Source organism: Nelusetta ayraudi, unplaced genomic scaffold (genome assembly GCF_046127955.1).
Source record: "Nelusetta ayraudi isolate G7.1 ecotype Tasmania unplaced genomic scaffold, CSIRO-AGI_Nayr_v1 ptg000006l, whole genome shotgun sequence".
Classification (NCBI taxonomy): Eukaryota; Metazoa; Chordata; class Actinopteri; order Tetraodontiformes; family Monacanthidae; genus Nelusetta; species Nelusetta ayraudi.
This window is the reverse complement of record NW_027466056.1, coordinates 1,577,054-1,604,562: the sequence shown is the minus strand read 5'-3', so window position 1 is coordinate 1,604,562 and position 27,509 is coordinate 1,577,054. Positions and strand designations below refer to the sequence as shown.

General features: G+C 45.2%; 1 protein-coding gene and 1 long non-coding RNA gene across 4 annotated transcripts; one reads left to right on the top strand and one right to left on the bottom strand.

The window, feature by feature from the left end:
- Positions 1-25,928, bottom strand: LOC142880134 (E3 ubiquitin-protein ligase DTX4-like). 3 transcript variants are annotated; one of them, XM_076013844.1, is made up of 12 exons: positions 25,796-25,928; positions 24,262-24,488; positions 15,993-16,207; positions 14,135-15,087; positions 7,020-7,081; positions 6,770-6,931; positions 6,617-6,678; positions 6,343-6,509; positions 5,507-5,660; positions 5,285-5,374; positions 4,363-4,461; positions 1-3,838 (listed from the first exon to the last, which is right to left on the bottom strand). In XM_076013844.1, exons 2-12 carry the CDS (start codon positions 24,470-24,472, stop codon positions 3,707-3,709), a joined length of 2,307 nt encoding a protein of 768 aa, XP_075869959.1. In that variant the 5' UTR covers positions 24,473-24,488; positions 25,796-25,928; the 3' UTR covers positions 1-3,706. The 3 variants fall into 3 exon arrangements, with proteins under 3 accessions (XP_075869959.1, XP_075869941.1, XP_075869950.1); XM_076013826.1 differs by lacking the exon at positions 25,796-25,928 and adding an exon at positions 24,974-25,121; XM_076013835.1 differs by lacking the exon at positions 25,796-25,928 and adding an exon at positions 24,974-25,121 and having other exon boundaries at positions 6,776-6,931.
- LOC142880177 (uncharacterized) lies at positions 24,376-26,954 on the top strand. Its single transcript, XR_012925394.1, has 3 exons — positions 24,376-24,531; positions 26,218-26,305; positions 26,417-26,954. It is a non-coding gene; the product is annotated as an uncharacterized LOC142880177 (long non-coding RNA).
- Positions 26,955-27,509: the final 555 nt, after the last annotated feature.

Below are 27,509 nucleotides of genomic sequence, written 5' to 3'. Positions count from 1 at the left end.
TGTAGTTCATTTTTTATTTGTCTTGTTTTAATCACCTGCACCAAGGCCATTCTTTACACTTCTAGTCTCGTATTCAACAGCTCCCTCCCTCTATCCCATACCAGCACAGTAGCTAACAAATCTGAATTAGCAATGAAAGTAGTGGTACACTTTATAAAAAAAAACAAAAAAAAAAACAAAACAAAAAACAAAACATCACCGTATCATCATAAGTCCATGAACTGAACAGCAGACGACAAATAAAACAAACATTAAGAGACTCGCTGCTTCTATTTATTCATGATTTCCCACTCGCAGGGCAGTGCTTGGTCGAGAAAACCGCTATGACACAAAAAAAAAAATAAACGGAGGTCTTGTAACGATGTACAATATGAATAGCAATCATTTCCATTATTTCATCAGCAACTATCGAACAAAACAAAAAAACAAAAACAAAAACTGGGCATGAGTTTGGAAACCAACCTGCTACAAGATCCAGGGGCACAAACACGGACAGCTCCAGTAGGCAGGTCAAGGCTCAGTGCAGAAGAAAGACAACAAAAGTATTATTGACCCCGCAGAAGAGGAGGTGCAGGGGCTCCGACTTGCTTCTACAGTTTATTACAGTTCTCACTCGGGTAACAATCTACTAATATAGTCCTTTTCCAATGAAAAGATTATGCAAATCAGCATAACATGTACATAATAATAATAATAATATATAAAAAAAAAAATCATATTTGCCAATACTGTCATTGTAAACAAAAATAATAAATGAAAGAGGGCATAATTAATAACATATATGTATAAAATAAAAATGCATTTATATCTATGGTAGTGTCAAGTAATGCTATGAAAGGAGGTAATAAAGGAAAATCATGTACAAGGAAGGAGCCCCGTCATCAGTAAGAACTGAATGTACACAAATAAAACCCTAAACTGGGAGTATGTTGGTAGTATACACAGTACACAGGTTCTTTGTCACACACACACACACACACATGCAGGTGTTTGGAAAGGTCCCATATAAGGCAAATCATTGTAAGTGTAATAATTCCGCTTGCTCCTAACAATGTGCCTGCAGCTGCGTGGACTTCAAAGACACGACCGAGGTCCACCGCATCTTCTGCTCGCTCAACTTCTCGGAAACCCTGTGCTTCAACGCACAGCGCTAGACATCACCCCTTTGCGATGTCACAAAGAGAACTGATACAGCTCCCAGCTTGGTGCCTGCTGTCGGCGCCACCCACTTTAAACACCGCTGACGGCCACAACCGGTTTGACCTCCGTCCAAAGTGTCGCTCTCAGCAGGGAGCGGAAAAATCCGGGGGCGACAAAATCACGGGAAAATAATTCAACTTGAGTTTGAGGGTTAAAAAAAAAACAATCTGGAATATATGGGACCTTTAACACTGCAATAGCAGGTCGTTCACAGACCCAACTTAAAGAGACTGAGAAGTCAATTACAGGTTGGTTGTTGACTATCGGCTGGGAGAAGAGCTTGAGATGAAGAGGATGAGAGTTGATCCACAGAGGGGTTGAGGAAGATGTTTCTGATACTGTCGAGTGATTCCTGCTTGTTGCAGCCCGGCACATTTTTTAAAGACAATTGTATCGCTAATCGTACTTGTTGTAATGTGAGAATATAGTACCATTGCGTGGATGTACCGTATATAACCACGGACGTGTAGCATAGTACCTTCGGTGGATGTATAGAATACATATACAGTTTTTGGACACCTGATGCCTCTGTGAAGCACTGCATTGCTCTAAGAATCAACCTTCAGTCTCCAAGTGCAGTTTATTGTGGTGCAGTCGCCACTAAAGCACTGACACGTTCCACTGTCCAGCTGTACACCTGGATGCTTCAGCAAGATGACGTCACTTGCAGCACACCCAGAGTACAAGAAGTACAGGAATGAAGTTTTCTGATTTTGTTTTGTTTGTTTGCCTGGAATGCAACCAAACTAACAGCCAAGCAAAATTTTAACTGCGGCAATCGGAATTGGGGAAAATTTAAAGGGTGTCTGAAAACTTTTTGTTTGACCACTGTATATACACATACACTGCTGGGCAACACGGTACCACTGGTGGCTGCAGATACAACATCTCGCCTTTTGTCATGTTGGGCTTCACTATAATTCCCTGTGCTGACTGCTGACCACCACATCCTGACTGAGGTCTGCAAGCTTCTCCTCAGCCAGCTCCAGGTCAACCCCTTCATCTCAGCACCCTCACCAACCTTCAGCAATCTGCCTGGCCTGAAGGGCTGAATGGCTGCTCATCAACCTCACACTCTGGTTTTTCTCTCTTTTTAATAAGACATCATGAACTACCGGTAAACATTCCTCCCCCCCAAGAAGAAGAAAACCTCTAGCGCTAACAAAATACATCTTCCATCAGTTTGGACTTTTTGTCTCGATGCAGCCCAAGCACCATTCACATCCATCAATGTACCGTTAAAAGGAAAATGATGATGGTGGTGATAATAATAAAAAAAAAACCCAATGTGGACAAGTTCAGGTACCTGTGTCTCTAAGGTTAGCGTTTACCATGGTGGCGTAAGAATAAGACGTGAGTCAGGCCCCAACAGCAAGGCCTGCGTTTGGTCTCTTGTCACTGAACACACAGTTGTGTCATCAAAGCTCATCAAGTCCGACAGAAGAGGTTCAATATGGAATGACGTTGAATTGAGAACTTTAAAAAAAAAAAAATAATAATAATAATGATGACGACAACGTTGCGATTTTTTTTTTTTTTTTCAGTGGCCTTCAAAGTTGAGTTGTTACTCAGTACCACCACAAGAGGGAGCAACAGCACAACAGATTTGTCTTTTTTTTTTTTTTTTTTTTTTTTTTTTTTTAAGGTCAACGTGTGCCTCCAGATTCCAGGTTGTAACTTTGGTGTTTGAGTGAAACTAAAGCAGCTGTGAAGTACCAGACACGGGACTTTTACTCTACTCCTACTCTAAACTACATTCATTCGCCATTGTTCTTCCTCTCTGTTGACTGTATTTCCACTCCTCCCTCTCCAGGCCCCTCCCTCCACCGCCTTCTCTCGCTCTCTGTCCCGTCATTCCCTGTTCCTAGTTGAACTGCTCTCTAGTCGTGCTCCAATCCTCCGCACCCCCCCCCCTCCTCCCCCTCCTCCTCCTCCTGCTGCTCTCTCTTTTAGTAAAGTAAACGTGTCGTGTTGTTAAAATGTTAGTACCTACTCATCCTCGCTCCATCACATTTTAGTAGCTAGCTGGTTACGTGGCTTCAAAAGAAAAAAAAACATGATTGCCATTCGTGCTGCTGCCGGTTTTCACGAGCCTCTGTGTTTCCCACCTCGTACCTGGTCTGTCTGTCCGTCTGTCTGTCTGTCTGTCTGTCTGTCTGTCTGTGCTGCCGCTCCCTCCTGCGGCTCCTTGATGTGCTTCCTCCAAACTGGGATGCTTGCTGAGACTCTCATTGGACAGGTTTTGCTGTGACTCAATCCACGTCTTCAACCGGTTACCGAAAACAAAGTAAAAATTTGTTTTGGGTCAACCCAAGAAAACGCCGCCGCCTCCTCCTCCTCCTCCTCCTCCTCCTCCTCCTCCTCCTCCTCCTCCTCCTCAGTGCTGGCAGGGAGACTTGGTTCTGGTTGACCCCTCCTCCTCCTCGGCTGCTCGCTAATGTTGTCTACAGTTTTTGGCAGCCCTCCTCACACTCCCCCCCCCGCCCCCCCGGCTCACTGGTCGTGGTTACTTCTCCACCAGTCCATCGTCCTCTGTGATGCCCTGAGCGCGGAGCTCTTCCAGGACGTTGTCCAGGTGTCCGGGATCAGGGAAGCCGTGGCCCGTCAGGTTGGAACCAAACTCTGTCTTGTGGTGAACCTGCGATGCAAGATGTTGGAGGTAAAGTGTGATTTTTTTTTTTGCAGTGAGGAAACTGTCATCCATGAAGTAACCACACGATGATGAAGAAGAAATATCGTCCCTGCAGATTTTCTCATGGTACTGCTCTTCAAGAACCACAGTAGCGTCCATGACTGTTGTCAGTCATATCCGTCTAGGTTTGACTGAGTCATCAGTTCTCGTTTCAATTTTCAATTTCAATACCGATACTGAGTGCTTGATATGGCCATTACATAAAAAACATTATTTTCCCCACAGATGTTCTGTTATTTGAACAACATTCCTCAGCATGTTTTTCTACAACACTTTGACTGTCACAAGTTTCATATACAATATATGAATACATTATATACAACAAATATCAGTATCGTGTATCGTGGTATCGGCACCCATTTCGCGATACTCGTATGCCTGATACTTGCATCAGTGCTACTATGTAAGGACACTGATGATGAAACTCTCTCCCTCCTGTGGAGCCACGCAGAGAGACTTCAGGCTCTCACCTCGTTCCAAATGACAGTGTCCGATTCTCCCGTGGTGCTTGAAGTACCCACTGAGAAGATCAACCTGCGGTCCCACGCCACCAGCAGCAGTCTCAGTACCTGATCGAGGTCGAGGCGATAAAAATAAACCATCATCAATAGAACACCAATGAAGATGGTCTCCATCAAGATAGCATAGAATAGAATGTCTGTACTGTCAGTGGACACATGGACAGTGAGATTGAAGCGACTCCAGTGCAAATAAACAGTAAACAGTTTGAGACCCCACTGTGAGGAGGATGGAGGTAGAAAACATTTTGTGTTTTGGAGCAATATTCAAAATATTAGAGCTTTATTGACCAGGTTTGTACAGGCCAAACAAGGAATTTGACTCCGTTTTTTTCTCTATTCTACTACTTTGGTTAAAAAACAAACAAAAGCAAACTACAGAATAAGTAAAAAGTAAAAAAAAGTAAGGGTAAACAAGTAAACAATATGCAACCGGAAGAATAAATAAACCATAAACAGTGTGCAACGTGGTAAAATAAGGATCTATATACAAGTCTACATAGTATATATAAATAAAATACATATGTATGCAAGAATGGCTGTTATATTTTTCTCTTTGATGACTTGTAAAAAATATTGCGTCTCCTCCTCCGTCTAATCAAAACACGCCATTCTCACTGGTCAGTGAACTGGTCACGTGACGCTGACGTGTAAATGCAGAAAAAGTGTTTCCATGGCACTTTTGCGATATCCCTCTCTATGGATACGTGTGAAAAACCACCTGATGAGAGCCTCATTTGAGAGGTTTTCCAAGCTCAGCTGCTTCCATCACCAGTTTTTCATTGCCATATTTAGGTTTAGCACAATTCAAGGGGTCATGGAAACACAGCTATTGCACACTGGCGCCTACTAGTGGTGGGTGGAAGATGCGTACCTTGCGGCCCTTCTCACTGTCTGGGAGGTAGCAGTGTCTGGGGAAGCCTCTCGCGGTGAAGGGCTTCCCTGCGTTCGGATGCTCTGGTCCCTGCAGGGAGACAAAGCACAGCGAGGATGAAGACGCTGATGCACTGACAGCAGGCCATCTCTCTCCAAGACCAGTCTGGATATGGGAGCCTGGAGAAGACAAAAGGTCAAAGCAGGAGGGAGTGACGGGAACCTGAATGCCGGGTGGGATGTTGTATATGATGCGTATGGTTTTGCAGTCAGGGTGTCCCGGCAGAGAGTGAGGGATGACGTGGTACTCCATCTTCCCAGCCGGCTGGTTGCCCGTCTTCACACCGTAGATGGTTTTACAGGTGGGACACTGGAGACTGAGGGACAAAGACGGAATGGTGAAGCTCAGCAGCTCCAAGGCAGGAGGATGTTCAGTGCACATTAACAAGAACGCTGCATTAGAAAATGTCTGGAAAGCCAGAGGAAGGAAGTAACATAGTACAAATACCTTGTTGCTGTAGTTAAGTAGATTTTTCTGGTATCTGTACTTGACTTCAGTATTTCTATTTCTGACAACTTTCTTACCTACATTTGTACACAAATATCTGTACTTCCTAATCCTTATATTCAGAAAACATGCTTGTAACTTTTTCATTTAAAAGATACAAATTCTATTGAAAGAAACATTATTTTTTAATAGTTGTGTACAGCGATAGTTATTATGGGTCACCGTTTGGTACATTTTCAGTAAAGAGGGAAAAAAAACCTGTAGAAAATAACATTGCTATTAAAACTGTTATTTTTACAAAAGTGTAAACCGATGAATCCAATAATGACTCACTGGTCAGAACCGTTAGTGATTACAGTTTGGTTGTGCTGCAGTTGTAAAAGAAAAAAATTAATGCTATGACTAGAAATGTTTGTTGATGTTGATTTGAATGCACTTTCTGCATCCTCGTTAATTAAGATCACATTTGTTTTATCATTTTTGGAGCAAATCTGTTTAAAGTTTGCTTCACTGTTTTTGTTTTTTTGTAAACACCTCTCTCTCCATCATACCTGCCATCCTTGTTGCCATTATTGTACATGGCCACCAGACACTGGAAGTGGTACTGGTGTCCACACTGCGTCAGCCGTCCCACAGACTCAGCCCGGGACACTGGACCCACACCTGGACCCTTGTACCCAGAGGGCCCAGCCAGGGGCTCCATGCAGATGGTGCAGTCCTGGGACAGAGGAGGGAACAGACTGCTCAAGACTTTCCAACTGTTGTCTCTCCATCCAATAAAGGTGTGTGCGAGAGAGGCCAAGGCCAAGATGCACGAGTCCATACCTCCTCAGGTGGACTTTTTACTTTCTGCAGGTACTTCTTCACCACCTCCTCCGGTGTTTTACCTGCACAGGAAGGTGAAACAGGAGCAGGATCACATGCGTGAACCTCGGCTGTGATGTATCTGCTCTGGCCGGTGCTGGATTAAGGGCCTACCCTTACGAGTTTGTTTCTTGGTGGTCTTTCTGCAGCAGTGGCCCAAACCCGGCACTGGTTTGATGTCGCTCTTGCTGACGGGCGGAGGGTGCAGCACCAGCTTGGGGGGCCTGGTCAGGCACACGGGCAGAGCAGCGGCGCTCATCAGGATCCCTGTGATTCCTGGGACGGGCCAGAGAGTCAGGACGGGACTTTAGGGCTGTCGTGACAGGAAGTGGGGTTGTGTTGTGTTGTGTTGTGTTGTGCTTACCTGCCAGTGCTGGGTGAACAGGACTGGATCCATTGAGGTTCTTCACTGGGACGGTGGGCACTCTGCAACACAAGGAGAAGACACTTCAGCGTCAGTGAGACTGCAGGCATGAAAAGGGAGGCAAAGGCGTCACCGTGGTGCTCACTTTGAAAAGCAGATGACTGTCATGTTCACCCGCAGACCACAGAGGGACAAAAAAAAATCAAACAGAAAGAAGCCGCAAAGTTCTCCTGAAATTGGTCGCGTTCTGTATCCGTCGGGTCGGCTCGCGCTCCTGGTCTCGACTGTGAGGGCGGCGAGCGTGTGCACGTGAGTGTGTTTGTGTTTGGAGCTAATCCACAGAGTTTCCATGTGCTCAGTGAGCTCAGAGGGAAGCGCGTCACACGGCCGCTGAACGGGGATTACACCCTCCTCAGTGCAGAGCCCATTATAATCAATCTCACAGACGCACACGGCCACTGACGGTTGAAACAACAACGGCCGCGGAGTCGCACAAAATCCCCGTCGCCTTTTGTTTTTCTCAAAGAGGCGGTGGAGTGTATAATTATATGTAATATGATGGAGCAGAGGCTCCAGAAGACCCCTGCAACTCTGAATGCAGAAGCAAGCAGGTCTAGAGGATGGATGGATGGATGGATGGATGGATGGATGGATGATAAAGCAATATAACAGCAGTTTGATGAAGGAAAAGAACCCTGCTTGGTTCTAGTGTTTGGTGGCCATATATACTGTTGCTGTTTACACTAAGCAGCAACCCAAAGGAATGAAAGCAACCCTTCAGTGTAGCGGTTTTCATGACCACAACATTGTCTTTATACATCATCATCATCATCATCATCATCATCATCACCACCACCATCACATTAGCTGCGTTTCCGTGACAGTTTTTCGCAAAATAAAAGCGACATTTCTAAAGAATTTCCACAGAGTACAGTTGTGATTTGCAGGTGTGTTTCCATTGAATGGTGCGAAGCGCAGAAGCCGAGATTCTGCTCAAATCTCCTCCCGCCAGACTCCACTGTGAGGAGGACGGAGGTACAAAATGTCTTGTATAAATCTGCATTTCCATGTCTGCTGTCCAGAACGCTTGTCATATTTTTCTCTTTGATTACTTGTAAGTAACATTCCGTCTCCTCCTCCGTCCAATCACGACGCGCCATTCTCACTGGTCAGTGAACTGGTCACGTGACCCCCGTAGGTAAATGCCAATAAAAGCGTTTCCATGACACTTTTGTGATATTCCTCTGCATGGATGCATGTGGAAAAAACTCCTCATGAGAGCCTCAAAACCTTTTAAAACACAACTACTGTTCACTTAAATAAGAACACACAGTAGATCTTTATTACATTTGTGATTTGATTCGGAATCTGGAGAGTTTTATATGCAATGACTGGTCGTTAGAAATGACCAGGGGCCAGAACATATGGATGACTTTCCCCTTTCCAAATACTTTGAAGCCAGCTGGTGTCAGACACTGACTGACTGACGGCTCCATGGACCAGCACAGCCGCTCTGACTGTGGTCAGGAGGCCAGGACAGCCCTGGTGAACCCTGAGGCTACTCAAGCTGTGTGAAATTACACACAAACTGACACGAGGGGGCCGTCAGAGGGGGTCACAGTGTTTATAGCGCTGGACTGTGTCCCCTCGTCTTCAACACTACTGGTGCACAGGGACTTTACAATCACACACAATGTCAAACATCAATGACCTGGACCAGAGAGGGAAACAACTGATCTGAGAGCTGACACTGCATCACTGGAAAGGGTGAGATTTATAACAGCGAGAGAAGCTTTGAATTAACACACACACACACACACACACACACACACACACACACACACACACACACACACACACACACACACACACACACACACACACACACACACACACAAATCTGATATTGACAATCACGGGACCTATTAATATTTAATAGGCCGCTGTGTTGGCAAGCAGGGCTTTACAGTGTGAGGTAGGAGTGAGACGGGAGAGTTGAGTCGAGTCTGATCCTCGCTAAGCTCCACGCAGAGCCTCATTAACACACTTTGCAGCTGCCCCGTAGCCTGATGACACATGCACGCGCACACACACACACACACACTACGTGCAGTGATCTCTCACACGTCACCACTGCCACAGACCTGCACTGCACTTTGAAAAGTGTCTGTTCAACATTAATATATATATATATATATATATATATATATATATATATATATATATATATATATATATATATATATATATATGTATATAAAACACATGTGTGTATATATATTTATATTTATGTGTATAAGTGATAGATAGATAGATAGATAGATAGATAGATAGATAGATATGATATAGATATGCAAGTATTCGTTAAATGTGTACATATGCCTAAAAAAATACCTAAATATAAAAAATATATACAAGTCTACATTTGTATAAATGGGGGTGGGAAGGAGGTTTGGGTGCATGAAAGGGTCTCTAGAGTGTTGACCCCCTGTGACCCCTGGCCGCCCCCAGACCCCGGCCTGCTACCCAGGACATCCCTCTTCCCCTGGGCTCTCTTTCTCTCTCTCTCTCTCACTCTCTCTCTCTCTCTCTCCCTCCGCTTTGTCTCCATCACTCCTTCTGCTTCTCTCTCTCCTGGCCGACCCAGATGGACATCAGCTGGACCCATTTAGACGGCAGACAATAACACACTCCCACTCATTCTCACGCACATATTGTAATGCACACACACACACACACACACACACACACACACACACACACACACACACACACACACACACACACACACACACCTGAAGCTATTCCAGAACACTCACACTTGCTGACTGTTTTCTCTTTCACGCAGGGTTACAGAGTTGCAGACTGACGCAGTGATTGGGGTCTGAATGAGTCTTTGCCAGAGGCAATGGCTCCCTCTAGTGGCCAAAGATAGAGGAAGACAATTTGATGATGAGCTCAACCTACATTCTCCTCAGCTGCTGCTGCTGCTGCTCTACTTGAAGCACTGAGGAGAAGAAAGTTACTCCCCCTCCTTTGTTTTGCACTACTTCAGATTTCATTTGCTCGCTGTCACAGTGGCGTCCAATCAAAGGCTGCTCGCTCAACAAAACCTCACAGCCCACAATTCAGTTCACTAAGACCGACTCACACATTCTCTCTGTAGGAGAGTCAATATTTACTTTTACTGTGTGGGGAAGAGAGAAGAACAATGTGTGTGTGTGTGTGTGTGTGTGTGTGTGTGTGTGTGTGTGTGTGTGTGTGTGTGTGTTTCCCCCATCGCATCCCTCTGCCTCTCTCCGACGTCCTGGCCTGATTTCTTCGCACCACTACGTGATCAATCTTTGACAGTTTGCTGACTCGTTTCTTTGTCTCGCACCCCCACCATCACCCCCCCCCCCTCCCCGCCTCCCCAACACACACGCGCACACACACACACACACACACACACACACACACACACACACACACACACACACACACACTCTCCAAACCCCTCCCCCTACCCGAAGCCATTCCCATAGGGCTGTGTCTTGGGGGTGCTGTCTGTGCTGCGTCTGAGAGCGTCTGGGCAAACACACACACATGACAATGCTGACTGGTGCAGCACCATTGTCTAGACCTGCCCCCACCCACCCACCCCAACATGCCTGAACACTCATGTGAGAAAAACTATTGGCATTACAAGAACTGCGACCGCATACACACAGAGTTGGAGCCACTTGTGAACGCCTGAGAGAGAGAGAGTGAGAGAGAGAGAGAGAGAGAGAGAGAGAGAGAGAGAGAGAGAGAGAGGGAGAGAGACAGAGAGAGAGGGAGAGAGACAGAGAGAGAGGGAGAGGGAGAGAGACAGAGAGAGAGAGAGCGAGGGAGAGAGAGACAGAGAGAGACAGAGAGAGAGAGAGTTAGAGAGAGAGACAGAGAGGGAGACAGAGAGACAGAGACAGAAGGGGAGAGGGAGGACGTCATGAAGGACGTCTTTGCTCACTTTGCGTCTGGGCTTCCCCTCACGACGTAAAATGCTCGGTTTTCACGAGAGGAAAAGGAAAAAAAAACAAGGTTTGAAACACATCAGCGAGAAGGAGAATAAAGGAAAGAGATAGAGAGTCTGGTGGTGGAGCGAGGGCAGAGGCAGAGAAGGAGAGAAGAAAGAGGAGAAAAGTGTTGGAGGCTGAGCTTTGTGCTGCTAATGTGATCCAGGCCCGGCTAATTCAACAAAGGTTACTGTGGAGACCAACAATGAGGCTGTCAGGGGCCCAGACTGCTGAGACGCGACGGGAGAGGAGGGTGGGGGGGTGGGGTTGGGGCAGAGAGAGGGAGAGGGGATGGCCTGGACACACAAAAAGAAAGAAATCTACATCTCAAGAAGCATCTGACCTTGATTTCGGTTTGAATGTCGCTGTGTGCGCTGTGTTTTTGTCTCCTCTAAAATCCAGTGGCAGGAAATGGAGCAACTTCCTGCGAGAAGACAGCAGGGTTCACTGCAGTGGAGAACCACTGGTGGAGAACCACTGGAACCGCACTGTCACTCCTCATCATCAAGTCGCCACCCAAATTTATTCCAAAAAAAAAAAATAAATAAATAAAGGCACAAGCCCACTTTTTTCAAATGATTGAATTGAATTGTGTGTGCTGCAGAATAAATGCTTCTCCACACATGTGTATATATATATATATATATATATATATATATATATATATATATATGTATATATATATATATATATATATATATACATATATATTAAAGACATGTATAATAGACTTATTAATATGTCAGTGTGTAGATAGCTGTAAATACAACTGTTCATAAGATGTAAATATCTTGATTTAGTCCTCTTTTATGATGTTTTATCACATTTAGTTTCATTAATACATTTTCCATCTTTTTTTGCACCATACAGTTGCTGTGCATATGCACATTTCCACACTGTGGGATCAGTAAAGGAGTTCTATTCTAATTATTCTATATATTAAAATCTATATCTAAATTTAAAACATAAAACTACAAAATATAAGGGGAAGCTGCGACCCAATTTGAGGAGCCACCAGCAACTCGAGCCACACGGTGGGATTGTGTAGATTTCAATGGACTCACGCAGCTGATGTTAGTGTTGTGAAGCCACCCAGCAGCACCTCAGACTGTATGCTGGCATCGACTGCACAATCACACAACTACACGACAAAGAGAGGAGAAGATGAGCAGTGGACAGCAGTGGCTGCAGACCACACTGGCAGGCCGCCGCTACAGACCAATGAAAACGCAGCATTCGCATTGAGGGCCGCCTGCGACAGGTCGGTGACGTCTGTTGGTTGAAGCTGGGACTGAATGTGTGCTCGGCCCTCACAGCGTCCTGCTTCCCAACTAAGCTCTGCCTTCAAAACAATGGCCATTCTACAGCAACTGCAGCCATCGCAGGTTCACATGGAGGCAGGAGGTCCTTCCTGGCCAGAGCATCATCAGCCTCCACAAGCAGGAGGTCCTTCCTGGCCAGAGCATCGTCAGCCTCCACAAGCAGGAGGTCCTTCCTGGCCAGAGCATCGTCAGCCTCCACAGTTCCACAACTCTGCCCCGCTGTGTCAACGATGGAGAGCACACTGGACCATTTTCCCTGGACTCAATGGGGAATAATGATGCACTAACGGTTAATAAAGCCTTGCTTGTCTGTCTTTTGCTCATCTGCTTTGGTTGTTTGTTGGACAAGGATTGATTTGAGTGTTTTTGTAACTACTATGTAGTTCATTTTAGACGACATCATCGCTCGCATCAACTTCCACACCGAGGTGGCTCCGTGAAGCCCTCAGGCTAAAGTAGCACTAGTGTGTGTCAAATAGCTTTAGAGAGAGTGTGTAGGGTGGGGGTTACTTCTGACCTCTGACCTTCACAGTGTTTGCCTGCCCTCTCCCACAATCCCTCAGTCTCTCCTCTGCTGCTCTACAGATGCTACTCAACAGATGGACAGCAGCACACAGGACATGGCTGACTTTGCACACACACGCACACACACACACACACAAAACAGTTTTTAGCCTCTGTGAACTCCAGTGGTAAATGTTTCACACTCATCATGAGATTTTTAAAGTCACCAAAAGCCCTCGATTACACCTGAAACTTCACCTCATCCACAAGAAATGCATTGCATTAAACACCTCTGATTCCTTTCCTCTCTTACTTTGTCACTATCAGCACCTCTGATAGCAACATGCCGGCTGCTTCGGAGAGAAAAAAACAAAAAAACAAAAACCTATAAGCAGAAGATAAAAAAAAAACCAAAATGCAGGAAGTGGAGGCTGGGTCGACCAGAGGAGCAGCAGCCTGTGATGTCAGGGAAAAGCAGCAGATGCCTCTGCTTACATCACTACACACCAGGGAGAGTGTATGCACTCAAGAGTGTGTGTGTGTGTGTGTGTGTGTGTGTGTGTGTGTGTGTGTGTGTGTGTGCGTACGTGGGGGATGCATTCAATGTCACATCCCCAGACGGATGCACGTCTGTGTACAAACGTTGCTGAATGCTGACTTCTCACGATGCATCTGCATGAACTTTAATGGCCTGTTTAAAGTCCATGTTCCGGTCTGACTAGGTCACCCAACATGAAGGGGATGTAATGTGTAATCTGTATCTGTAATGTAATCTTAATCTGTAATGTGCAGTTCTCTATGGACTCTCCAGCCGCGTAGTATGAGGTGAATTCATTCCTGGTGGACTAAATATGACCTCACTGATATCATAGGTGTGAAATGCACGGCCTGCCACTGGTAGCATGCAACACCTCAATGCAAGACCTACATCAATATAATGTGACTGTCTTATTTGTTCCTTCCAAGTCGATAAATATTTTTATTTTATTTCTTTATTTCTTTTGAATCAATATAATCTCCAATCTTTTCTACTGCATTGTTGTAATTACGCAAATTTCCCCAAGGTGGGATTAATAAAGGCTTCTTCTTCTTCTTCTTCTTCTTCTTCTTCTTCTTCTTCATCCCACCCGTTCCTAAAGCACTTTTAAAACCACAATGACCAATGGCAATGAACAACAAAATCCGTTTTCATTTGCCAAACCTGGTGGGCCGTGCAGCACCAACAGTCAAGTAGAGGAAGTCCTCGTGCACTCACCCGGATGCGATGAGCGCTCTGGACTGGGCCATGGCGATCCTCTGTAAGGCGGGTCTGCTGAGCCCGGCCAGGCTGGACCTCTGCGGCAGCGGGGCGTGGCACACCGTGGTGGCGGCGCCAGCGCCAGCAGCGCTGGCAGCCGGCCGCTGGGGCTTCATCACCATGGGCGACGGCGAGGGGACGGGCGAGGGGGGCGACGTGATGGCGCTGGCGGGGGAAACCAGCGTTGCGGTCGGAACCGGGTCACCGGCCAACGCCGCCGCCGCCGTGGAGGAGGAGGAGTGCTGCTTGGGCGGAACGGACGGAGGGTTGGCCGACGGCGGCTGCGGAGGCGGCAGGGACGGCGGGGGGGGGCGGCCAGACGGGGGGCCAAGGCCCATGGCCGAGGTGCCGGCTGTGAGGACGGCCAGCGACTGGGCGAAGAGCTGCGCGTTCCTCCGTGGCGAGGCCGTGTTCCTGGAGATGGCCAGGCCGTGAGGCAGCGTCTGGTAGTAGTTGGAGTTGGAGTTCGAATTCTGCTGCTGCTGCAGCTGCTGCAGCAGCTGCTGCTGCTGCTGCTGCTGCTGCTGCTGCTGCCCGCGACCAAGAGTGGCCGACTTAGACGGACTCAGGGGTTTGGAGGGGGCCAGGGCCAAGTTCTTGGGCCGCTGCACCGTCAGCGAGCGCCTGCCCAGAGTTTGAATCCCTGCCGCTCCCATGCTGCTCTTCACGCTCAGGACCAGCATGCACTGCTGGCAGGAGCACGGCTGACCCAGGCCCGTGGCTGGCAGGCCCCCGTTGGAGTAAACCGAACTTGCCATCCCCAAGCTGGCTCCTGACGCACCGACGCCCAGGAGCGCCCCCGTGAGGCCGCCGCCTCCTCCTTTTGGCACGGGGAGGGGACCCGACACCAGAGGGTAGGTCAGGTCGGCTCGCCTCTGGATCCTCCGACACCTCTGGCTCTGCCTGTTCACCTTCAAGATGAGAAGAAAAACATCAGCATCTTACAGTTAAGGTCAAGTAGAGAGGTCACCAACCTTGTTGAACCTGGCAGCTACTCAGTCAGTTCTATATTATTATTATTATTATTATTGTTGTTATTATTATTATTATTATTATTATTATTGTTAACGATACTGATCTACGTGAAGACACGGATCACATTAATGAGTTCTCAACAGTTATCAACAAAGACTGAGCAAGGATGGATAAAAAAGAACTTTAGATGCTCAACGATTTGCGCTATTTTTCAAAGAGGCCTGCGATGGACTCGTGTGGTCCTCAGGGGCGACCAGGTGCCTTTGGGCACCACGCTAGTGACCCCTGGTCCGGTGCGTAATACATTTTTATGGTAGCCCACCAGCGCATTTCGAACGTAGTGCACCGTCAAAAAAAAAAAGAAGGTTAAAGTCCCACTGACAGTCACATCCAGAAAGATGCTAAATATGTCCTCCGCATTTGAGCCATCATCCCCTGAGGGAGCGGAGGGCAGCAGTGGAGGGCAGCAGTGGAGGGCAGCAGTGGAGGAATCGCTGGGTGATCCAACCCCCCCCCCCCAAGTCCAACCCCAAATACTGAGTGCCAAGCAGGGAGGCAATGGCAACCATCTTTACAATCTTTGGTATGACCCAGCTGGGGATCCAACCCACAGCCTACCAGTCTCAGGGCGGACACTCCACCACTAGACCACTCAGCTGGTCTGGTGGGCATCCTTAAAGAATGGCTTTGCAAGATGCTAACTAGGAGCAAGCCCCTTATTGCTCTATGTGTATTCTTACAGAACCGTTCTAAGGATAGGAAAACCACATTACTTTGATTGTACTGCAAGAATACACGTTTGTTAATGTATTTATTCAGCTTCCCACAAACTTCCACACACCTGCGTCATTTTCTGAAAGTCAATGAGGTAGCAGAAGCCGAGTGGTGTCAGGTCCAGGCAGGGCTGCTGGCGGTAGTGGGCGTTCTCAATGGCTATGGCCACTTCGATGTCGTAGGGCGTCCAGGTCCCCGCGTCGTTCTCCCACTCCCACTGCCAGCCCTGGCCAGGGGCCGAGGCTGGGTCATAGAAACTCCTTCGAACTGGACGGATGGTTCCTTTCATGGAAGAAGGGAGAGAAACACATTAACTGGAGATCGAGTCATCAAAGGATTCAGACGCAACGCTCAGTCAAAGGAAAGACAAACGTTTTAGATGCAGAGCAAATCAAGTGAAGTTAGAATTCAAGAAAGAAAAGGTCGCAAACATGAAGCTCAATGAGGCAAAACAGCTTGCACGCGCAGGTAGGTTTGACGTGAGGTATGTGATCGTTCAATACCATGCAGTTGATGACAGCATTATAATGTGCGTACCAAACTGGGAACTGCAGGAATATGAGACTCTCCCAAGAAACTAATTCTATTGCACTAAAGCTACATAAGCCGGAGAGTGATTCTCATCTTACATCCTCCGAATGACTCGAGTATCTTCTGTCATTGTGGAAAAACAAGCCAAAGACAGAAAATCACTCTCTAGTACTTGCAAACTCCCACCAAAAAGTCTTGTGCTTGTTTTCAAGGAGGTTCAAGACTTGTTGGTTTTCTTACCAATTTACACTCTGTCGAGCAAATTTACTAAAGTGTATGGACTGTTACATTTGATATTCTAAAAGAAGAGAAAGAGAGCACAATTTAACAACAACAAAAATTATATATATATTATATATATATATATATATATATATATATATATTATTATTTTTTTTTTTTTGCCATGAACCAAAGCTGGGTTGACGTGGCCCCCAAGTGATGATTGATATGTATAATTTACGGCCAATGATATTTAGTTTGTTAACTAAAAAGAATTTCTCTCATTAGCGAACAATTAGCTCGTTAACCATAAACATTCCTACTTCATGGGTAAGGTTTACTGCCTCTCACTGCTACAGCTGAGAGCAAATGTGTTCAGAGAGAGGGTACAACTTTATATTTATGTCCACAGCAACATAATAAGTGACTGTCAGTACACCACAACAAGCTCAGTTTTCTAGAGAGTCAGAACAACACAAAGCTCTCGGCTGCTTTCATACGTAATCAAGTGAAGAAGTCTGGTTGTGGCATCACTGGATGAGCACTGCTCTCACTGCTCATTTGACACGCTGGAATAAAAACCAGGCACATCTGAGCATCTGGAGAATGAGAGATTGTGGACGGCGTTTGCGTTTGTTCAAAATGGGTAATAAATAAATAAATAAATAAATAAAGGTGAATGATGTTGAAGAACTAAATCAGTGTGAGAACTGCTGAGGAGACAACACAAAGGTCCGAGGCAGGTGGAGAGGGAGACGAACCATCTGCTGCTAATTGTTCTATTTACAACCCCCCACATCCCCACACACACACACACACTCAGGTCAGAAAGGGTGGAGTGACAAGCTTCAAGCACCCCCCCCCCCCACCCCCCCGCCTCACTGACCATGAAACCATAAACATCAGTAACTCAGAGGAGGAAGGTCAGCATCCAGGCTGAACCAAGGCCTACTCTGTACGAGGCCATATGCCAAGTAAAGCCATGTCTGTTTTATTGAAATATTAAACATTTACACCTCTTGACACCCACATTAAATGAAATATAATGAATTTGTGGATTCAAATAACTTCCTGGAGTCGCTACTCTGAAGCGGTGCTCTGGATTGGGACTTCCATGCATTACATTTGTCTAATTAATACATATTCCATATGTGTTCGTTGATAGGTTTGACGCCTTGAGTGACAATCTACAATATAAATAGTCATGAGAGTAAAAGAAAAACCATTCAATCAGAAGTACGTGTCCCAAACCTTTGTTTGGTGGTGTGTATTGACAGAATGTGTTGGTAATCCATTACACTAAGCAAAATTAAATGAACTCAAGTGTAAGGAGAATTCAAGACAAACCATTGCCATCAAACACGTCAATTGCCATAGTGAGTAGAGATGAAGAACAAAATGGAGGCAACAGTCCCACAGCCCCCCCCACCCCACCCCCACCCCGCCCGCCTTTAAAAGTCATCAGATACACAATCCAACAACGCCAAGTTGTGACACCTGTGTGAAATAATACAACATAACAAGACCGAGCTGTTTCAAGAAAAAAGCCTCGCCAGGACCACATTCCACACATACCGGCTGGGCGGAGTGATTTCTAGAGCGCATGATGAGCGCAGCTACCCCCATCATCAAGAAAATATGTGTTGAGAAGAAGCCATGATCTGGTGGAGGCGGACTCTGTGTTGGATAGTAATGGTATAAAAAAAAAAATCTTTGGGAACCAAGACCCAGAATTCTATCTGTTTGAGCACCAAACCAAGTCAGTCAGTACGCCGCTGTGTCACTCCACCCAGTGATGAATTAAAGAAAGGAGTTTAGAGATGTGCAGTTTGATATGCATAGCTGGGTCTCAGTCACGTGGATATGATAACACGCGAAGGTGGCGCAAAATCGGTTAGAGCGATTGGAGCAACCGTGACCCGGGCCAATCCTTCTGCTGTATGAAACATCCTCAGCAAATAAGCTCCTTCTCACTTCCTGCCCTCCACCTCCAGCTGTGTGACAATGACAAATTGGCAGGAATGCGGTAAAATCTTGACTTTTCTTCCAACCATGGGGGACCATGAGGGAAGCACTGCAAGTTTTTTTTTTTTTTTTTTTTTTTATGTATTACATCCAGTACAGTACACATTCACATATTGATTATGCGCTTCACACCATTCATTGGAAACACCTGCAGAAATATCGCTTTTATTTTGCGATAAACTGTCATGGAAACGCAGCTGCTGTTAGAAAACAGAGGGGGATGACTGTGCAGACACTATCCACACCAGCATTATAACCAACGCTGATTAGAATTCAAGTTACTTCTAACTACAGTTGCTACTACTAACTGCTCTTTCATTACGTTGGGGGGTGGAGGGGTGGGGGCAGAAGGCACAGTTAGAAGAAGTATGAGGACCATGTCCAAGGCATACCCAACGTCCCCATGGTTGGTTGGGAAGAACAGGAGCTGGCAAAAACTGGTTGCCCACCACAAAATAAATGTTTAGGAAACACAGCTGAGGGAATGTTTCCATCTCCCAGGGTGACAGAACAAAAGCCCAGCAAACAGACAAAACATTCCTGAGGACTGACTTCTCTGATTTTTTTTTTTTTTTTTTTTTTTTATTCCCTTTGCTCAATTCCCCGTATCTGACCTGAATGTACTGAGTTGTGCGTGAGTTGTGGTGCAGAAAGTGAGCAAGGTCTCCAGTCTCCTGAGGTCTCCAGTAACTTGACACGCAGAGTTTCACAACAGCACACAAAGGGAAAAGGCAGCACGCTGACCCTTCCACCTTTTTCATCTCGCTCTCTCATGGTACCCTCCTCTCCGCTACTCTCCTGTGATTTATGTGGTGGCCACTGGGAAAACAGACATTACATGCAGCTGGCAGTGCGCTACCTCAAAGCTGAGTTACTGAGGTGACGGCTCCAGATTTTTCACTTGTATATTTCTACAGTACTATTTCCTCCCTACGATATGAAAACACCAATAGAAAACAATAAAAACAAATTATGACCATGGCATTTTAAGCATACACTTTCCTCCTTCTGTCACAGTAGCCAATGTTTAAAAGCTGCATACACAGAACATTTCTGAAATCATCATCTGAAACAAAATATTATCATTTAAATACACTAAACTACAAGTTATCCTTCATCAAAAAACTTTAAATATGCTTTATTTTACTTTCTCTTTTTTTTTTTTTTTTTTTAATTCTTATAATAGTTTCGCTGTTCCATATCACCACAAACCACACACAACCTTGACCTCTATAGTGCAGCTTAGTGGCACAGAACAGAATGGGGGATCCACAAGTCATGATTGAACCATTGTTCTCAAAGGGCAACGCTGCTGTCAAGATTTAAATCTACTTTATTGAAATCACATGTTGCATCAGGATCCATTTTGTTTAAGAAGCATGTTCAGAGAACTGGGAAAATGTTGCGACGGAAACCACAAAGTCTCGCCGAATGAGAAGAACTGCAGAGTCAAGAGTTTAGCTGTTGGGGTACAGCGTCCCTCTGGGCCATCTTAGTACTTTTATCATTTTCCAGAAAGCGGTATTCCGTCTCCTCCTCCCTCTAACCCCCGACTCTGCTGCGACTCCCACTACCCCCAGCTTTCTCGCCATCATTGTTCTCACTTTTATGCGACCTTGAAAGAGTTCAGTCCCCTGAGCTTGGAGTCAATTTTCAGCTCCAGAGAGTGAGAGGAAAAAGCAGAGGAAGAGAAAATGATGGCGAGGACAAGAGACAGACAGCAATGGACAAACAAGGTGGCCTGGAAGAGAGACGGGAGACAACGGAAGCCCATCGGAAGTGTCCTAACACTCTGAATGCCTGCTGCGCTCTGTATATAACCACGAGTCTCGGGTTAATGTTTGGTTCCACTCCCTTCCCCCACACCGTCACCACAATCTACGAGCTCACTCCCATCTCAAGGGAGTTTTTCATTCAACTTGTGCCTCACTCTCTTTTACGACGTTCACACCAAATCCAACACTGAAGTGAACCCGAATCTTCCCGAGTCCTGAACCAAGACGGTCGGCAGGGTTGGTGACCGGTGTGGCGACGGGGTCAAGTCCTGCACTTCTGTACTGCATTGCTGTCACAAGCTACGTTTCCATGACCCATAGAATTGTGCAAAGCATAAATATGGCAATAAAAAAAACTGGTGATGGAAAACAGCTCAACTTGGAAAAACCTCTCAAATATGACTAAAAGGGTTTGACACTCTCATCAGGTGGTTTTGTCAGACGTATCCATATAGAGGAATATCGCAACAGTGACATGGAAACACCTTTTTCAAAATGACACATCAGGGGACGTGAGGTTCACCGACCAGTGAAAATGTGAAAAGTGGAGATATTTCACTCTACATCCACAGTTCAATGACATCACACAGCTCATTAAACGTATCCCGGTTCATTCTGAAATTCTGAATCCACAATTGATCTGCGAATTCCTCGGTGATGATCCTCTCCCCTCATTCTTGTCTGAAGAATTTGAACGATCACCCGCTGCCTTCGTCTCCTGATGATAACAGCGGCAACAGCAGTATTGACAACTGAAATAGCTGCACCTCCGTAATTTTAGAAATATCACTTTTATTTTGCAAAAATCCGTAATGGAAACGCAGCTACAATGTCAACAGGTGTGATTGGTGGCCACGGTGGAAAATGGACTGCGTCTACCTAAAGGCAGTGCCAGGCTCAATTGCAGGCCAAATCTGTGACCCAAGTCCTCAATGAATCCACCGTTGACTGATGCGGCTGTACTGCAGGGAGCCAACTGATAATAAGTGGGAGCCACTGCAAGTCATTGCGGTGCTGGGTTTGGTCAGAAAACAACTTAATGTCCCAGTTTGGGTATGTGCTTCCTTCAACAGGACCAGCAAGAACTAACGCAGAACAGGGCTGAGGAAATAAAATAAAAAACGACAACAACAACAACAACAACAACAACAAAAGAAGCACATTATCATGCTGTCAGAGTTCACACAACACTTCAAGCTTTGAATGTCAGCAAGTTGTCTTCACCACGTCTACTAGTTGCTTATTAGTTGTTTTTGTTAACAAGCTATTTTCCAATGAGCATATGTGTTTTTGTGTATATATACACATACAAATACATAGAAACAAACACATTTGATGTCAACCACGTCTTTTTGTTGGCAATCTTTACAATTCCCACAAGTTTTTTTCTCCAAAAAACCTGGTTTTGATTAAGACACAAATTTGGTCTTGGTGGGTAAGAATTGTGTTGCAATGGCTTTGTTGACGTCATGCAAAAAAAAACTGTTCACCGTAAATGAAGGAATTGCAGTGGAAAAAGGGAAAAACAGAACTAAACACAATTGACAAACATTTTTCTGATTAACTTTTTGTAGCATTTTCATTGGCAGTAATGTGAGTGTGGGAGATGTTTTTGTGGGAGGAGGAGATTTAGCGGTGCAATAAATCTATTCTTTCAATTCTTGCTCCAGATTGCTGCTATCCAACAAAGAAGAATGCGTAAACAGCAAAGCACGCAGCATTAATCAAACGGAGCTGATGCCAGCAACAAATTCCCAGTTTGCTCCGGCAAAGGTCTTTGATTCCGCTAATTTCTGTTATTAATGTTAAAAGTGAAAAGATGATAATAGAAGCAAAAAGCAACAAACTTTTTTGACAAATGGAGATTGAAAACTCAGTTGTGTCAAGAGCAATACTTTCTTTTTGCCTTTCTACCCACCTTTCTCAACTAAACTCTTGGCACTCATGAGTCTGTTTAGCACTCTTCTACTATATATATATATATATATATATATATATATATATATATATATATATATATATATATATATATATATAAAAACTAAACAACTCACACCTAGCCAACACAACCTAACAATGGTAGAGGAGTCAAAGTGAGATTGGAAGAGAGAGAGATAATACAGACTCCCCAATTATATCACTCCTGAAACAACCACTCCCACCGTACTACCCCCAACACACACAACCCTTTTTGTCACTCCCATATTGGATCCAATACCAAAAGGCCCCAGGGACTTAGTCTATTGACGAAACTGAACACTTGTAAAAAGGGGAGGGCGAGAAAAGAAAGCAGGGAAAGTGTGGGGGGAGAGGGGAGGGAGATATGAGGAGACAACTTTCAGCTCACTAGACATATTCCATTCTTGCAAGGAAAAAAAAAAGCATGGTCTTCCTTTTACTTTCATATAATGTCAGAAATCTGCAGCTGCTGCTAGTGTGCGTCTATGCTAAAGAATGTATCCAGCTGAATGGTGTGGTGCTCATTTGCAGCTGCTCCACAACATCATACTGATGGTTGTCAGCTAACCCACACACTCATCCCACTTAGTTCAAAACGCACCTTAATGCTATCATTTATTGCTGTCATTGTGTGAGTATCTTGTTCATTCTTCTCTGAGCTTTCAGCTACACAGAAAGTTGCCTCTTTTTTTTATTCTTTTTTTTTTTTTATAAAGGTAAGTAGTTTAATTGTTGTAGATTCTGTTCACATGCCCTTTAAAATCGCGTCAGTGTCTCAGGATACTTTGTTGACAAAAGCAATCATGGAACAAACTGTTAACCAGCCCAATCATTTTATACTATTCTATTAGATGCACATTGTGTATTTTTTTTGTCAAAACTCACCATTTAGCATAAACCTTGAACCATGCACGCACACAAACACACAGACACAAATTTAGTATATGTCTTTGGGGATTTTGTCGGGTAATGCACATTGAAAATCAGACACTGTAAAAATGCTGGGAAAAATGCAAACCCTAAAGAGACTAATTGGTTGGTTTTTTTTTATGATCTCTGTACTGCATGAGAGTGAAAAATGAATCCAATGGTTCATGTCAACAATAACAAAACCCTCCTCAGAGTTAACCTATCTGTGCAACTAATATTAAGTTGGCAACAAGCTGACAAACCAAAACAGTCTAGATCAGGGGTGTCAAACATGCGGCCCGGGTGCTGTATCAGGGCTGCAGACGTGTTTTTCCGGCCCACAAGATGATTTTACAAAGTTTAAAAACAAGCTTAATTTTTTTTTTTAATTAAAGAAACTGCTGTTCTCCTGTCCACTGGATGCTGCAATAGCATTTTCTTCTATGAAAACAAACTGTTAACACCGGGGCTGAGCAAGTGGGTCCAAGTACAGCCACTCTGAAGCTACGTTGCTTTGTTGTCTTCATACCTACCCTATTACATCTCCTATTTGCCACTCTCAATGCCCCAAAAATGTCTCTGTCAAAAAAGAGAAAAGTGCATGCAGAGTGTTCCTAGAACACGACCAAAGTAAAACAAAGAAAACAATGTAAAGTTGTTGTTATTTTAAGTTATTATTATACTATGATTTTACCGGTCCGGGCTGCTTTGGAATATATTTTCCACTATTGACTAAAAGGAGTGTGACACCCCTGGTCTAGCTGGAGGAACAACAGGTGTGATGCTTTGGGTGATGATGAGCTTTCCCTTGACTCATAGCACTTTTAACACCCACACGATGTGATCAATCAAAAGCCAAAACGAAACGCCCCGTCTGCACAGTGTTTGCATTCTCCTCGATGCTTTCTTATTTACCTGTGTCTTGTCTAAACTGGTGCATGGACTGGAGGTCTATGATGTAGGGCGAGAGCCGGCTGTCCACCTGGCCGAGGACCACGCTTCCTCCCCGGGGGTCGCTGCTCCGAATGGCCGCCTCGATCTGGTGGGAGACGGCTGGGCTGTATGGCCTCCACCGGCCGTGTTCGTTCAGCCATTCCCACACCACCACGGCGGAGGCCTGGAGCATGTTGTTACTGTTGGCCCTGGAAGAGAGAGCGACAAGGAGGTTGAGCCGAGGCAGCGCCAGTGAGTCGGGGAGTTTGGGGGAGCAGGAGCGCCATCGCGGAGCCGCTGGGAGTGAGGGGAGGGTTTGCTTTGGGACTACGGGGAGGAAAAGGCTTGTCCATAAAACACGGGTTATCGTTTTGGTTTTTGGGAGAGGTGAAAGTGGGCTTGGCTAGAGACGTCTACGTGAATTGTGGTGGCGGTTGTTCGCTGTTTTCGGTCATTAAGCTACGTTGAGCTTTTAACGTGAAGCGTTTGAGAATGTCCCTTATGCTTGCCGAAATAAAGCACGACCATACGACTGAACACATCATTCGAGCATTGCTATGATCCACTGTAATGCTTCAAGACGCAGACATGCTTGCTCTCTTGAGAAGGCAATCAAAACAAAACAAAAACAAACAAAAAAAAAAAACCCCGATGATGTGCAAGTCAACTAAAACAAAGGCGGTGTGTATCTTACATTGGGCCGCTGGTGGGCTAGCGCCGTGCTAAGGCGGTGCATTTTACGAAGATCCAGACCAGGCAGGCAGGCAGGCAGGGGGGGAAAGAAGTCTCGCAAGTCCTCGCCAAACCAGACCAGACTGTCTCGGTGGTGTTTTGTTTTGTTTGTTTGTTTTTTTTTAAACCCCGCAACACGATTTATAAAGCAGCGTTGGACGAGCGAATACAAGGCGTTCACTAGCAGACACGGATAGCTTCCACCGGCGGCTCCTGTTATTCCCAGCGACGGCCTCTTGGTGCCATTCCTGGTTTGGGTGGAAGAAATGTCCTTAGCATGCGGGAAGCATGTACGTCGAAATAAGGCGTTGGTTGTTCAAAAGTGTGCAACATGAGCTCGATATGTCTGCATGTAAACATGGGCGGAACCGGCCTCTGCGGGGGTCTGTCTGGGTAGCAACAGCCAAACCAGTGGGTTTTCCTCCAGACACACAACAAGCGTAGATTTGGGCGTAGAATAGCGAAATGTTGAGAAAGTAGCGCAGCATCAGTAACAAGAGGCGCTCGGGTTGCGTCACAACTCGCTCAACTGGTCCGGCAACATGGAAAACGACCGTAAAGAAAAGAAAAGAAAAATACACCTTCGACGAACTGTGCTGTAGTGGACGTCACAGCTACGTCTCAAGACGACGCTTTTTTTTTTTTTTTTTTTTTTTTTGGGTCAATAAAGCACAAGTGAACCCGTCTTGATAGTCGTTGAACGTATCCTTGCACTTCATATGGCTTATTTTTGACCTGTCTCCTCATTATTATTTGTTTTTATACTGCTCAAAATTATAATTACCTGCCGATGTGTACCGGGGCTCCACTCTGCCAATGTAAGAGATTTGGAGCAAAACCCAAATAGACTTCATGGATGAAAATGTATCTTTCTCTCCCTGGGCTCCACCATGGCTCCCCGATCACGTCTCGGCTGCTCGCACAAAGCCAACTCTCTTTTCTTGGAAGCCGGTCAAAAAACAAAACAAAAAACGACGATAATAACAATATTAATCCAGACGGACCCAAGGCGTAGATTTGCTCTAACGAGTTAAGGGAGGACGTCTGCAATCCCAAGAATGCGTCGACAAAACGTTTCCCATGGTTTGCCCCAAAGTTATCCTTTGGCGTTCATCTGTTTACCGAGTTTCGCGAGTGATTGGGAACCGCCGTGAGAAGTGGCGTTCAATGGGTGGTGGGATAACCGCCTCTGCCCCTCACCCACAGGCGGACTCGAGGCTCCCCTTCTCCCTCCACCCCCATCACCAGCCAGCCCCCTGCTGCCCCCTGGGGGAGCGAAAACACCCATGGACAGGTCACAAATATACATTGTACACAATATACAAGTATAGCAACATTTTATTCTTAACATACTTAAAAATATATATATAATTTAAAATGTTCCATTTGTGTTCACCTCTGTCAGAACCAACACCCCCTATTTTTACAATCAAGTGGACTAATCCATGAAGGGTCCGCGAAAGACGAATGTAGGAACCAGGAAATAAACACAGCGCAAACGAAGCGACGCCACCTGAGTGGCTACAAATAAAATAAAATAAAAAAACAGTGAAAAACGAAAAGAGGCCCACGGATACAGCGCAGCGCAGTGTGTCGAGTTTTCGACTTCATTTTTTTTTTTTATTTTTTTTTTTTTTTTTGGGGAGTATTAACGTTTTGAATCACCACGACAAAACGATGCGTTCACTTGGTTCACCACCTCGTTCTGTTACACTGCATTTCACACGGGAGTGCTGTTGTTTACACAATCATGTGTGACTTGAATGATGTAAATTTATTAGTAAAGTGTTTTATTACTGGGCAAAACTCTCGTCGTCTTTGCTCGTCTTTGCATTTATGCAGAGGAACCAAAAACTGAAAGACAATGAAGTAACAAATGTTGGTTGTCTTCTGACGATGCTTGCTTTTAATCATCTTGTGAAAGGTACAATAAAATTGAAAAACATTTCCCATTAACCCAAAAATGAAAGTCATAAGTTGATTAGACAAGATCACTTCAGAGGCGTATTGGTCATCAAGCCTCAATATTTTCTTTGGCCTTCTCCTCTGCCAGCTTTGGCTCTGCTAAAAATTAATATTAAAATGTGTTATTATTCTTCAATTTTGCCATGGCGCACACACACACACACAAAAAAAAAAAAACAGTTCAAAGCAAATGACCACATATTGAACAGTCAAGATCAAACACAGATTTTGTCTTTAGTTACACGGTTCAATACCTGTGGATGATCCAGCTGCCACATGATTGTGGTGACAAACAAACAAACAAACACACAGAGGTGAGGACACATTGAAACAAGTACATTCAAAAAATTCCAGACAAAATCCAAATCATTTTTCAGTGAAATGATCAGTGAATCGGTTAGCCAATGACAGTTTGCCACGTCATTAAAAAAAAATCCCCGGAAATCTTGGACCCCGGACAGATTTGGTAGTCCGGACAGATTTTGTCGAGTACCACACGGTTCTCCTTTCCAGTACTGGTAGTGTTTTGAATC

Bases quoted from the DNA above. Each gene is read 5' to 3' on its own strand.
- LOC142880134 (XM_076013826.1), bottom strand. The intron at 6,932-7,019 runs GTAAGCACAACA...GGCCCGTCCCAG, and splicing joins TGTTCACCCAGCACTGGCAG to GAATCACAGGGATCCTGATG. The intron at 5,661-6,342 runs GTATGATGGAGA...TTTGTCCCTCAG, and splicing joins AATGGCAACAAGGATGGCAG to TCTCCAGTGTCCCACCTGTA.